General features: G+C 36.6%; 1 protein-coding gene across 2 annotated transcripts in view; it reads right to left on the bottom strand.

Annotated features, from left to right (window-relative positions):
* The window catches only part of camk1b (calcium/calmodulin-dependent protein kinase Ib), a 104738-nt gene that overhangs the window by 64205 nt on the left and 25658 nt on the right, over nt 1–14875 (bottom strand). For both annotated transcript variants that reach the window (XM_001333889.7, XM_021479696.3), the window contains one exon: nt 11712–11822. In XM_001333889.7, coding sequence (XP_001333925.1) covers nt 11712–11797 — 86 coding nt within the window. In that variant the 5' untranslated portion in view covers nt 11798–11822. The remainder of the gene's footprint in view (nt 1–11711; nt 11823–14875) is intronic.

The following is a 14875-nucleotide window of genomic DNA, read 5'->3' as shown; positions in this document are numbered from 1 at the left end:
TTAAAAACGAAACGTTTGCACACGAGACTACAGTTATAATATTAGTTATGAGTAGTTTTGCTAAAAGTTTTATTGAGACGTGTTGTTGATGATTGGATGTGTTTTGAATCGATTTTGTAGCTTTATATAAACAAAGGAAAATTAAGACCTGTTTAAAATGATTTAAGACCTACAACACAACAATATTTCAGTGAATTTAAAAGTTTTTAAATAGTTTTTTAAATTTAAGACATTTTAAGACTTTTTAAGACCCTGCAGATCTTGATAAGTACAACGAATGATTTTGGCTCATATAGCTAATATATCCAACCCAAGCTCATTCTAAAAACGTAGCCCCGCAGACGTTTCTGGAGACTGCGATTTACGTGGCGGAGGTACGTATGGCTGCATTTCGTTTTTTCAAGCCAACGCTACGAGGCGGTGTGATGCCACTCCTCTTCGCGCTCGCCGACTGGGCTGATGGCTTACCTCCGTGTGGAGGACTTTCTCGCCGCAACCAGTTTATCTGGTTAGCTTGTCATGTTACGTCAGCGGAGCGGAGGCCCGAAGGAGGAGGAGGAGCCAGCCGGGTTCGACGACCGGGTTTGAGTCCGGGGAAGAGCGGTTAAAGAAATCAGGTAAGACAAAAAACAGAACCAAAAAATAAAGTGAATGAGTTCGTAACAGGAATGCGGTGAAATCCGAAAACGAGGTCAAAATCGGACGAGGGCTTTTCTTTTTCTGCACGGCTTTCGCAAATTTGCTTGGATTTAGGGAAGAAGGAGGAGGGTGGCCGGGTCCAGTCAATCGTTCAGTCATTCAGCCAGTCGGTTAGTCGGACAGGTTAGCTCGACAGCGGCCTCCGGCGGCTTTTTACGCAGGAACAGTGGGAATCCGCGAGAGGCCGATGTGCGCGCTTTTTAGCGTCTCGAACGCCTCTCACGGATTCGCGAAAACAAAAACTGCACAAATACAGGACGTATTTCGCGGTCTCCCGAAACGTCAACGGGGCTACCTTTCCAGAATGAGCCTGGGTTGAATATAACCCTTCATGACAACAGTGAGAGGGGTGAATTTTTTTAGAACTCATCTGATTCGTTTATTTTAGGCTTTATTAAGTCTGAATAATTAAGGCCATGCTCACTTGAGTCACCCCGCGGATACCCTGGTAGCGTATGAGCATGATGTGAATGATTGTGTATGGGTGTTTCCCCGTACTGGGTTGCAGCTGGAAGGGAATCCGCAGTGTAAACCATATGCTGGAATAGTTGGCGGTTCATTCCGCAGTGGTGACCTCTGTAATAGAGATTAAGCCGAAGGAAAATGAATGAATGAATTGTAATTTGCTCCCTCCACCAACCCTATTTTAGACTGTATTATAAATATGACACAGTTTTACACACGAATGCTGTACATCTAAATATTTTGATAGTCCAGACAAAACCTGCCAACAGCACTCTACCCTATTAACCAAGAATAGCTCTGGCTACAGGCCAGCGGCTCTCTCCTAGTTAACAGAAAGCTGCTTCAATCACAGTTTCGCCCATTTTCAATTCTATTTTGGGACATTGGTGTTTTTTTTTTTTTTTAGGTTTTTCAGGTTATTGGAAGGCTTTCAGGCCAACTGTGACACAAAAACATGCTGTAAACACCAGGCAAAAATCAATCTGTGCTGCTACGCTTGTCCATAAACGTTTGTTACAGTCGAAATTAAAGAGAGAGATGCTACTTCATTAGTTAAAACTTTTCCTTTTCTCATTAAAATCTAAAACTAATTTTGTGTAATGACTTACTCTCTATTGGCCAAAATTCATTCATTCATTCATTCATTCATTCATTTTCATTTCGGCCTTTATTATCCAGGGGTCGCCATAGCTGTATGAACCGCCAACTTATCCAGCATATGTTTTACGCAGCGGATGACCTTCCAGCCGCAACCCAGTAATGGGAAACACCCATGCACATACACACTCATACACTACAGCCAATTTAGTTTATTCAATTCACCTATAGCGCATGTGTTTGAACTGTGGGAGAAACCAGAGCACCCGGAGGAAACCTACGGCAACACGAGGTGAACATGCAAACTGTATACAGAAATACCAATTGACCAAGCCAGGGTTCGAACCAGCGACCTTCTTGCTGTGAGGCGACAGCGCTATTTTACTAACATCTGCACTTAAATTATGGGTAAATGGGCCATTATTTAAAGGTGCTGTATGTATGTTTTTGACTCTTTTAACCCTCCTGTTACCCTAAAATCTGCTAACACCCTTTTCCCGTTGGGGTCAATTTGACCCCAGCAATTAAAAACCTCCAGAATATGATTTTTTATGGCCAAAGGTTATTATCAGGTGACTGATGTCTTTGTTGACTACTTAACAAGACTCTGAAATATACACCCCCCCCCCCACTTCCTGCCTCTTATAAACTGTAAAAAACAAAAAGCTGAGTCAACTTAAAATTTTACAGCAACCGGCTGAAAGAAATTTTGAGTTTATTAAGCTTCAGTGGTTAAAGTTGAGCCAATTTTTTTTTTAAAGTTGACTGAAAAGCAACCCAGGCTCATTCTGCAAACGTAGTCCCGTGGACGTTTCTGGAGACCGCAAAATACGTGGCCAGAGGTGCGTATGGCCGCATTTCATTTTTTGAAGCGCACGCTGTGGGGCAGTTTGACGCCGTTCCTTGAATCGGCGATCGCCGGCCGGCCACTCGTCTCCATGTGGAGGGCTTTTTACCACCGCAACCAGTTTGTCCGGACTGGAGGTGCAGAGAGAGAGAAGCTGAGCGACGACTACGACCGGGTTCGAGTCCGGGGAAGAGCAGATCCAGGAATCAGGAAAGAAAACAAAAACAAAATAAAAAAAATAAAGCGAACGAGTTCATAACAGGGTGAGAATGTGGTCAAAATCCGAAAACGTGGTCAAAATCTGACGAGGGCTTTTATTTTTCTGGACGGCTTTTTGTGAATCGTCGTTAGTCGGGTTAAGGGAAGGAGGAGGAAGGGTGGGTCGGCCGATTGGCTGGTCGCACTGTCAATTATTCTGTCATTCAGACAGACAGACAGACTGGAGGTCGTTCGACAGCGGCCTCTGGCGGGTTCGGCGAACGGCACTCAAAACAGATGTTTGAGGCAAAAAAGCGCGCACAGCGGCCTCTCGCAGATTCGCAAAAACAAAAACTGCACAAATACGTACCTCCCGGGACGTATTTTGCGGTCTCCAGAAACATCCATGGGACTACGTTTTTAGAATGAGCCTGGGTTGGTTTTAAGTCATACTTTTTGAAATAATTGGCACAACTTTAACCACTGAAGCTTAATAAACTCAAAATTTCTTTCAGCTGGTTGCTGTAAAATTTTAAGTTAACCAGCTTTTTATTTTTTACAGTGGTAAACTCTCAAATGAAGAAATCAAAATTCAGTCTCCTCAACTGATTTTTTTCTTTCATTGAATAAACAGTTCCAAACATACAGTTAAATCGTTTTTATGAGCAAATTTCATTCTGAGCTCAAAAATATTTCCATCTAACTTACAATTTTAAACCGAGTAAACAATCTGTAAGTTTTTACAGGGTACATACAGATTACCTATTGCATAACTATAATTTACAAATCAGCATGAAAACTCACTGTTACACCTATAATTGGACGAGTATTTATATTTTTGTTGTTTTATTAGTTTTGCACTTGTTATTAGTATATATTTTTGTTATTTATAACAAATGAAAAGAAAAACTATTTATTTTAGCAAAGGAACACAGTTTTGTATGGGGTCAATTTGACACCAAGAAAAACAAACATGATTTGCTGGGCAAGTATTGTCTAAAGCAGTGGTTCTCAAACTGTGGTACGTGTACCACTAGTGGTACACGGGCTTCCTTCTAGTGGTACACAGAGATATCAAATGTGTCATTTGTACATGCTACATATATTTCAAAACGTATTAAAACTGATTTATATATGAATATGACATATTTTTTATTTAAATGTTGATGTTTTCAGTTTTTTGTTTGTTTTTTTTTTTAAATATAAGCACAGAACAGTGTTAACGTTCAGACTATTTATAATGTTAAAAATGGCTGACAATAATAAATATTCGAAATAGTAGAAATGAATCTGCCAGGTTTTAGAACTGTAGCTGCTTTACTGGGCTTACTACACTACTGTATTTCAATGCTGCTCATTATGGTGATACTTGGAGAGACAATTTTTTTCTGAGGTGGTACTTGATTAAAAAAATTTGAGAACCACTGGTCTAAAGGGACAGCGGCCACAAAATGGAACCAGACATTCAACCTTCTGCCCTTCGTTAGTGTAAATGAATATCAGCTGCTTCAGTTCAACATCTACATTAGCAGGAGGGTGAAGATGAAACCAGGGTGGGAATTTCAGCAAGACAATGATCCAAAACACAGCCAAGGAGACTCTCAAATGCTTTCAGAAGAAGAAAATCAAGCTGTAGAATGGCCCAGCCAATCACCTGATCTGAATCCAATAGAGAATACAAATTAAAGATCAGATTTGATAGTCACACCTAAGAAATACTCACATCTAAGTAATGTATGTGACTTTATTCTCCATATAAGAGGCATCTTTAAGCTGCCATCACCAAAAAAGCCTTTTATATAAAGTGTTAAATACGCTTCAGTAGATCAGTACTTTCTCCTTGTGTCATTCTCTTGTTATAACTCATTGTATCGTATTGTTTGGGTTTTTACCAAAATCTGGTTCATTTCCATGTCAACAGCTCCTTCAGAAATATTATTCCCAGGAAAAAAACATGACGTCTTCAATATTTTCCGCGCTTTATATGATAATATAGTATGAAGGCTTCATATAGTGACCTCCTTCAATCCACACAGAGACATCAAGCCCTAAATCTCAAGCCGCAGAAGAAACTGTGTCCATAAACTCTGAATAACACGCTCGCTGACACCGCCATCCCAAGAATTTAAGTCTAATGTACATTTGCTGAGCGTTTCAATTATGTGTACTTAGCGAAGATTACACAACCCTCTTAACGACGTCCTCAAAAAAAAAAAAAAAACATTCTGTTTAATCTGAAAGAGCGTCCACGGGAGTCGCTTAGTCAAACATTTACTCAAGGAAGTCATTATGGTGTTTATAAACCGAGTTTGCAGGAGATCTACATGCGAGCAGGGCACGAGGGACTGGGCGGAGAGCTGAAAAGCATGACAGTTTTCAGCGTCAAGTACATCAACAACTGTTCAAACCCAATTAAACAAACAGCCTCCGCCCCAAAGCTAAATACAGTCTGTTTCCCTTGGATACAGGTCGAGCAAACAATACTTCATGAGAATCTCAATACACCAAGAATACAAGATACTCCATTAGGTAGTAGTGGGTTGAACCCTCTTCCCTTCGGCCACCACACGACATGACAAGTTTAAAACGTTATGCAATTCTGAGTGTGTCTCACACAAGGTGAGTGGGCTTGACAAACCACCTGTAGAAAGCACACTTTTTTTTAATCTCTCTGTCATTTTTGGTTAGATAGTTACCATAATTCAACATTAAGCCAGCATCTTAAATCAACATCATATTGACGTCAAATACTGAAATGTGTTCATCACGTATGACAACCGAATTCAACATCTAATAGACGTCATAGTGCTAACGTCCACACAATGTCAAGCTGTAACATCATTAGACGTTAATATTTGGTTGATTTTAGGTTGGATGTCGGACATTGACATCATCCTGAAGTTCTGACGTCAACCCAATTTTAATTTCTAAACAAAATGCAACGTCCCCACGAGGTTGAGGTGCAACGTCAATCTGACGTCATGTTGACGTCTTGTGCCTGCTGGGTGTTTAAGGCCATTTCGGTCATCATACAGTAAATATCCGTCATCTTCTTATAAGTGATATGCATCTAAACAGTCTCTGGGTCAATGCGTGTAAAGATTAAGGACATTTTTTTGGAAACTTTTAAAACTTCCAAACAGTTTGCTGCAATTATAAATCGCCCATGTCTTGAGGTAGTTCAGTACAGGGGCTTCGCTAGACCCCACACATGCGCACATGCCCCAGTAAAAATCGCCAGTGCCCCAGTAAATACTTTGAGATTTATTTATTTAGAGTGGTAATCCCAGAATAAAGACGTTATTCTCTGTGCAACCAAACCAACGCTGATGGAAGCAATGTATGCATGCAATACTGTTTTACTTGGATTTATTTGCATTTATTTATTTGCATTTTGTATATTAATTTAGTTGTTTAAATAAAATATGTATAATCATTATAATTACTTGAATAATTACTATTAGAATTACTAGAAATATTTTTGATGCAAAAAAGCTAAACAAATTAAAACTAACTAAAATAAAAAATAATTTGAACCTAACTCGAGCAGACTAAAATAAAATAAAAACAGCAAGATAGATTAAAATAAGAAAATCATAGATCATTGAAAATGTATGTATATATATATATATATATATATATATATATATATATATATATATAAATATATATATATTTTATATATATATATATATATATATATATATATATATATATATATATATATATATATATATATATATATATATATATATATATATATATATATATATATATATATATATATATTTGTATGTATGTATGTGTGTGTGTGTGTATTCATTCATTTTCCTTCGGCTTAGTCCTTTATATACCAGGGGTCACCACAGCAGAATGAATCGCCAACTATTTTGGCGCATATATATATATATCTAACAATTCTGACTTTAACTATATATGTATGTATATATATATATATATATATATATATATATATATATATATATATATATATATATATATATATATATATAGATATAAATATAAATATATACATACACACACACACACGCGCACACACACACACACACACACACACACACACACACACACACACACACACACACACACACACACACACACACACACACACATATATATATATATATATATATAAAAATATATATACATATAGATATAAATATATACACACACACACACACACACACACACACACACACACACACACACACACACACACACACATATATATATATATATATATATATATATATATATATATATATATATATATATATATATATATATACATATATATATATATATATATATATATATATATATATATATATATATATATATATATATAAATATATATATATATATATATATATATATATATATATATATATATATATATATATATATATATATATATGTATTTTATTTATTTTTTTATTAATTTATTAATTAATTTATTTATTTATTTATGTTTTGTGAAGGCGGTGCTGTGCCCCAGTAGAGCTTTATGTCTAGCAACGCCCCTGGTTTAGTTAGATCCGATTTACCTTCTATGTGCGATGTCCCTGGACTGGACTGATGTTTTTAATCCTCATAGACAAGAAAAGTAAAGTAGTGACTGCAGATTGAAGGAAAGTAGTTTAGTAAAAGCACTGATACTGCAGTAAAAATGTACTCAAAGGAAAGTAAAAGTACACACTTTTAAAACTACTTAATAAAATGACAATTTCTAAGAAAAACTACTCAATGACAGTAGTTTGAGTATTTGTAATTTGTTATTTTACACCACTGCTGCAGGCTTATATGAATCCACGCCAAAGGAAATGGTTTAGGATTTTCTAACGTACATTTCCTGAGTTTCTCTCTCACTCGATGAATCAATAGCAGTTTAAGTGAAGCATATAACAGCTTGACATTATACTGATACAGTCTCCAGTTTAAGAGCTCGATTTAATGAGACTGGCTGAGTGTGTTTAAAGGGTTTGTATAGTCCCAGAGTTGATGAGGAGCTGTGTAAAATCCACCGCAAGAGAGTCAAACAGTGAAATGGAGCAGAGCATTACAGACTGGACGAAATCCCTCCACCACCCCCCAAAAAACCCCAACAAAAACATTTCCATGAGACAGAACATTGAGGCTCTCGATGCTTACACATTTACCCGCCGGATTATTAATAGAAAATAAAAACTTTGTTTCCATAGCAACAGTTATAGTCCATATGGAAAGTGTCTCCTCTTGTTGCCAAGACAACCAACCCACGATGAACTCGCAGTTGAACGACGCAGAGCTGTTGATCTGTCCCCGAACAAGCCTGGACAACATACAAAACTGACCTTAGCAAATGCTGACATTCTGACTAAGCGAATGATCAGCGACCATTAAAACGAAACAGGCTCATTTGAATAAAGTTAATATGTTTATTCTGTAACACGTCTTTCCGCATTCTCATTAATCAAACCTTATTGAAGCGGTGGAAATAAACGAAAGCGCAGTTCCCCCCTTCTCTCCTGTCTGAAACTCTCACAGCAGACATGATGTCAGTGTAGACACCGAATGCAGGCCTGAAATGCTGCCTCTGAGTTTTCCCACTCCTGTCACTGTTTGAGGAGAGCAAGGGTCATCCACAGACCCGATATCCGAGCATGCCAAAGCGGAAAAAATAGAAAGCTCAGCCCTAACAATGGCCCCCAGTCTTTAAACTGGCTCCGAGTGCAGCATGTGGAAGTGTTTAATGAGAGACCGCAGGGTTTGAATCTGAAAATACAGTTATATAATGCTTCTGCTTCTGTATTTTATTTTATCTGAACTGAACGCGAGGAGAAAGAATGAATTGTGAGTATCTCAAAGTACAAATGAAATCAAAACTAACCATGCTGATTTTGTTAGCTCATAATGCTAATTCTGTGGTGAACAATTCATCTGTGCATGTCATTAAGAAAATGGTTTGCTCTGGTAATCTGAAATTGAAATCTGAAAATGCACTTGCTGTTTGTTTTCTGTCAAATTTTCAGATTAGGTCTGTAAGAGGTATTGGGCGTGGCTAACATACTTAACCACGCCCCTCCAGCTGTCAGTCAACACACCTAAATGTTGAGCAGGAGGAGTCTGTTAGGTTGTAGTAACTCTCTCCAAACCCTTTTCTAGATCTCTCTGAATGAAATGCCTACTTTACTACATCCAATCAGCTTGCAGTAGAAAAAACAAGCCACGCCCACTGTTTTCTCATTAAATATTCTGTTTCTCTAGGAGTACAGAAAACAAACGGGCGCAGCTTCCGGTTCATGTTGACTTTAAACAGTTGAGTTCAAACTCTTGTAATTTTTGAGTGAGATGCTAATGGTCTAATCTGATTCAATGAATTATGCTAAGCTAGGCTAAAAGTGCTCCTGCCATTCCTAGAGATCGGCTGATTGGATTCAAAATTGGTACACTGTTTAACTCTAAGGGAGTTGTGAAATGAATTTATTCCAAAACGAGACCTTGGTTGTTTCGTTACGTTACTGACACAAATTGAAACTCGGGATTGAACCAAAAGTTCTCCGTCGCACTTCAACAAATGAGTAGTTTCTTTGAAACAGACCAGATATTCTCATTTCTGACTGCATTGAGACTGTTCCCACTACTGCTCACATGCGGCTGTCGTTTTGGTGTGAAACAATCCAGGCGGTTTTATGAGGAGTCTATGCTTCTGATAATTTGTTAATTTGTTAAACGGTTATTTTTTTAATTTGTTATGGTTTAACCCTACTGAAAAATCCAGCTCAAACCAGCCTAGGCTGGTTGGCTGGTTTTTGCTGGTTGACCAGCCTGGTTTTAGAGGGGTTTCCAGCCATTTTAACTAGGTTATGTTAATTAGGTAATTTAGTATAATTAGGCAATAGCCCCTTTCACACAGTGATATCGGTAAATATCTGGAAAATTTCCGGAACGACTTTACCGGTAAAATCAAAAAAAGCGCTGTTCACACAGGCGAGGACGTTGCGGAATTTTTCCGGAAAAGAGCATTCACACATCCATTCCAAAATACCGGTAAATTCTGACATCATTAACCAGAAATGAGCTCTAAACGGCTGCGCTTGTATTTGTAAACATTTGACCACATCACAAACTCTGTGGATGGATCAGTGTTGTGAACTACTTCGATGAAAACATATAGAGAAACACTTTCACATGTCGAGATGTACATGATATGTGTGTGTGCCCATGGGCTGTTTCACGGGCACACGCAAAGCTTGAAGGTAAACAAACAACGGCTTATCAGAAGCATCTTATCGATAATTATTTACACGGTTGGCATTAAGATGAACATATAATCGTTATCTGACTAATTTCTAGCAGCTAAATGTGTCTGAAAAAATATACTCATAAACCGCGCGGACGTGAATGCGTCTGACTGTTCTGATTGGATAAAGAAGACGTCCCACATCCAGAGGCGCCCCCAAGGGCTGGCCAGGGGTGGCCACGGCCACCCTTGTGTAAACTCTGGCCACCCCTGTTTTTTTATTCAATAAATAAATGAATAAATAAAATGCAGCCACTAAATTATTGTGGATTGATCAGCGCCACTGACGAAGCTGATTCACTGAGATTGCACACTCTTTATTAAGAAATTATTATTTTTGAAATGAGAAAGTTGTGTTTCATCTGATTGAAAAGCACAAATCCAAAATAAATCACTAGATGCATTTTGAAATCTGCTTTTCACAATTTTTTGGGGTTTTGTTTGGTTTATTAATTCATTCGTTAATCATATTCATTATTCATAATTCATTAATGTTAGACATGGCATATGTTGTATGTTGTACAAGAAATAACTTACCTGATAGAGGTTTTAGACTAAATATTGATTTTTATTTGGCTTGCACTTGTACTTGCGGAATAAATTACAATATTTCAAGAGTAATTATTGGAATTCATTAAAACGTCATTATTTATTTTACCAAAAACAAAAATATAACATTACTCTTTATTCACAATATATACACAATTCATAATTTTTTTGTGTGCCACCACAAGATTTGTTGTGGCCTTACTTGGCCACCCCTAAGAAAATTTTCTGGGGGCGCCACTGCCCACATCAGCACGTTCTAGACATGCACGCGCTCTTTCCGGCAATCTTCCTTCTGCGTTCACACAGCGCAGCATTCCGGCAAACTACCAGTAATGTTACAACTTCTCTTTCCGCAAAATAGCCAGAACGAATTTACCAGTATTTTCAAAAAGGACCTGTTCACACATACAACCTTTCCGGAAAATTGCCGGTAATTTTCCGGAAAAGTCTGTATGTGTGAAAGTGGCTATTGTCTTGTATAAAAGTGTTTTTTTTTCTGTAGGCAATATAATATTGAACTTAAAATAAATATTGACCAAAACTTTTTTTAAATTATTCCAGTCAAACCAAACACAAAATAAGACTTTCTCCAGACGGAAATATAACATATAACAACTGTATATCATCCTATTGCACATCCCTATTCATAGCACAGTGTTTCTCTCTAAAGAATGTCAGGCTTCCCCACCCATTGAATTCAACAGCCTGCTTACATTTCTGTACCTTTAACACTTCTACTTGTAAATGAGGCACAATTCATAATTTCCACATTACACATAATGAACCATCAGGATGAGTCTAAATACTAAACGTTCCCTATTAAAAGTCCATTAAAATCCTGCTTCACCAAGCAAGCGTCGTGACCGTGCAGGAAAGTGCCACATCTGCAAAAGGTCAACACAAAAAGTTCCTCAGCACAAAACTCTAACCTAATTCAATAAAGTCAAGTATGATTAATGTCAAGAACAAACGCCTGCCGTCAGCTAAAAACACACAGCAGCGGTAGCTTTTGTAGAGCTTCTGAGTTGGAAGTGAAAGATTTTATTAACTTACGTGCCCAAAACCTCTTTGAAGTCATAGATATCCTTGATGTTCGCTGTTTTCTTTTTCCAAGAGGGTCCATCCTCTCCCAGGGGCATTTTGCTACGGTCGATGATGGAGAAACTAAGAGAGGAAGAGGAAATTGGTGAATTACTATACATTATAAAGAAAAACCTACAGATATTTAGAGCCAAGGCTAACATTTTCTGACATGACATGATCGTGAAACTACAAGAGCTTCAGCTGAAATCTTTAAGGAACATTCAATATTATTTTTACGTTGAGTTAAACAATTGAGAGTTAAACAATTAAAAAAAGTCTAAACAGAGATAAACAGTTGTGTTTTTAAATCCATTCAGCCGATCTCCAGTGTCCTGACATTTTATCCTACACTTCAGATTATGCTATCAACACTGTATTTGAATGGTTCTGAGGTTGGGGTTAGGGATTAGGTATGTTGGGGCGATATTACAGCTTCATATCACACTACTCAACGTTAAAACTTACAGTGGTAGGACAGACTGATGGGTAGAATATTGCACCATCAAAATGTGCTACTTACTTTTTGAATCGGGGGTAGGACATTGCGGAAGCACTTTTAGCTTAGCTTAGCATAGATCATTGAATCAGATTAGACCGTTAGCATCTCACTTAAAAATCGCAAAAAACATAATTTTACTATTAAAGCCTGACCCTTCTGTAATTACACTGTGTACTAAAACTGACGTAAAATGAAATGTTGCCATTTTCTAGGTCAAAATGACTAGGAACCATAGCTAGATAGCATCTATAGGAACTATAGCTATAAACTAGCAACTTTTCATTTTCTGTCGGTCAAGGTACACATTGTAATTACAAAAGATTCCAGCTTTATATAAGAAAAATTTTGTTTTTAGTTTTTTTTTTATTTTTTTTTTAAGCAAGATGCTAATGGTCTAATCTGATTCAATGATCTATGCTAAGCTAAGCCAAATGTGCTCCCGCCAAACCTGCAAAAAAGATCCTTTTACTTTTTAAAGCCTGACCCTACTGTAATTACACTGTTACTAAGACCGATGGAAAATGAAAATTTGCTTCTAGGTCAATACGACTAGGAACTATAGATAGAAAAGTGTAACTATAGCAAGATAGCGACTATAGGAACTATAGCAAGAAAATAGCTACTTTTGATTTTCCGTCGGTCTTAGTACACATTGTAACTACAGACAATTCCAGATTTAAATGGGAAAACTACTATTTAGTTTTTTTATAATTGTTTTAATTTTTGCATCAGATGCTAATGGTCTAATTCGATTCAATGATCTATGCTAAGCTAAGCTAAAAGTGCTCCCTCAAAACCCAGAGATTGGCTGAATTTATTAAAAAATGTTAAAAGTCAACTATTTAACTCCACACTTACACAAGCTTAAACTAAATGCTTAAGAGAACACTGAAGTTTAAGAGTTATAGATTTTGGTTAAAGAGTTAAACAATCAGAGAGTTAAAATAGTGTAAATAGTTGAGTTTTCCCATTTTTGAATCCACACACCTGATCTCCGTAGGAGCACTTTTAGCTTAGCTTAGCATATATCACTGACTTGGATTAGACCATTAGCATCTTGCTAAAAATTGAAAAAAATATATAATTATACTATTTAAATCCTGACCCTCTGTAATTACTTTGTGTAGTAAGAGTGACGAAAAATGAAACACTGTTGTTTTCTAGGTCAATATGGCTAGGAACTATAGCTAAAATAGCACATATAGCTAGATAGCGTCTTTAGGAATTATAGCAAGAAAATAGCAACTTTTCATTTTCCATCAGTCTTAGTACACAATGTATTTACAGAATTGTCAGGCTTTAAATAGTAAAACAGTTTTGTTTATTTAAAATAGTTTTTTTTTTACAATTTTTGAGAGTGATGCTAATGGTCTAATCAGATTCAATGATCTATGCTAAGCTAAGCTAAAAGTGCTCCTGCCAAACCCAGAGATCAGCTGAATGGATTCACAAATTGTACTAAGACCGACTGACAACAAATTAAAAGTTTGTAGTTTCTAGTTCAATATGGCTAGGAACTACAGCTAGAAAATAGCAAGTTTAGGTATAGCATCTATAGGAACTACAGCAAGAAAATAGCAATTCTTCATTTTCCGTCGGTCTAAGCACACAATGTTATGATAGGAAATTTTCAGCTTTAAATTGGAAAACTGTTTGTATTTACTTTAATAATTTTTTAAAACTTTTGAGAGAGATGCTAATGGTCTAATCCGATTCCATCATCTATGCTAAGCTAAGCTAAAAGTGCTCCAGCCAGACCCAAAGATCAGCTGAATGGATTCAAAAATGCTAAAACTGAAATATTTAACTCCAGATGAGTTGTAAAATGAGCCTATTTTCAAAAACAAAAGTGGAGTCTTCCTTTAAAACCTTTGTCCTGTAAGACAATTCACTTGGATTTTGACCCGAGCATGTGGATATCCTCACGTTTACAAGGCTGTGGTGTAATTTACAAGTGTCACACATGATGAAATATGATGAGCCTTGAAGTGTTAAGGCCTTTTACTGTGTAAACTGTGATTACTATTAAGACGCCGTCGTGTCACAGCAAGTGCTCTCCATCTGTCTGTTTTTCTTTGAGCGAGAGACGTCTGACGGCTACACACACATACTCTAGCAAAAAAACCCTCTTCAGACAGTGTAAACAAAGCAGTAACAGGTTCAAAAGATAAATAAAAGTCCTGTAACACCCGTGTTTGTTTCCACATTTTCTTGACAGAGTTTTTTGTAACCAAAGATACATTTTAAAAAATCTATTTCTTGTAAAACTAACTAATTATTAAGTCTAAAAAATTCACACCACATGCCTTTACTTTAGACTTTTTCTCTTATTATGAAAAGCTCATTTACTTCCCACTTACCTGTTCTAAACCTGCTTAAAGTTTTTAAGATCAAAAAAAGGCTTTTTATGCATTTGAGTATATATATATATATATATATATATATATATATATATATATATATATATATATATATATATATACACACACACACACACACACACACACACACACACACACACACACACACACACACACACACACACACACAGTTAAAGTCAGAATTATTAGCCCCCTTTTTTCCTCTTTTTTAAATATTTCCTTAACAATGTTTAACAGAGCAAGGAAATTTTCAC

This window comes from Danio rerio, chromosome 11 (assembly GCF_049306965.1).
Source record: "Danio rerio strain Tuebingen ecotype United States chromosome 11, GRCz12tu, whole genome shotgun sequence".
Lineage (NCBI taxonomy): Eukaryota > Metazoa > Chordata > Actinopteri > Cypriniformes > Danionidae > Danio > Danio rerio.
This window is presented reverse-complemented; position numbering and strand designations above follow the sequence as displayed.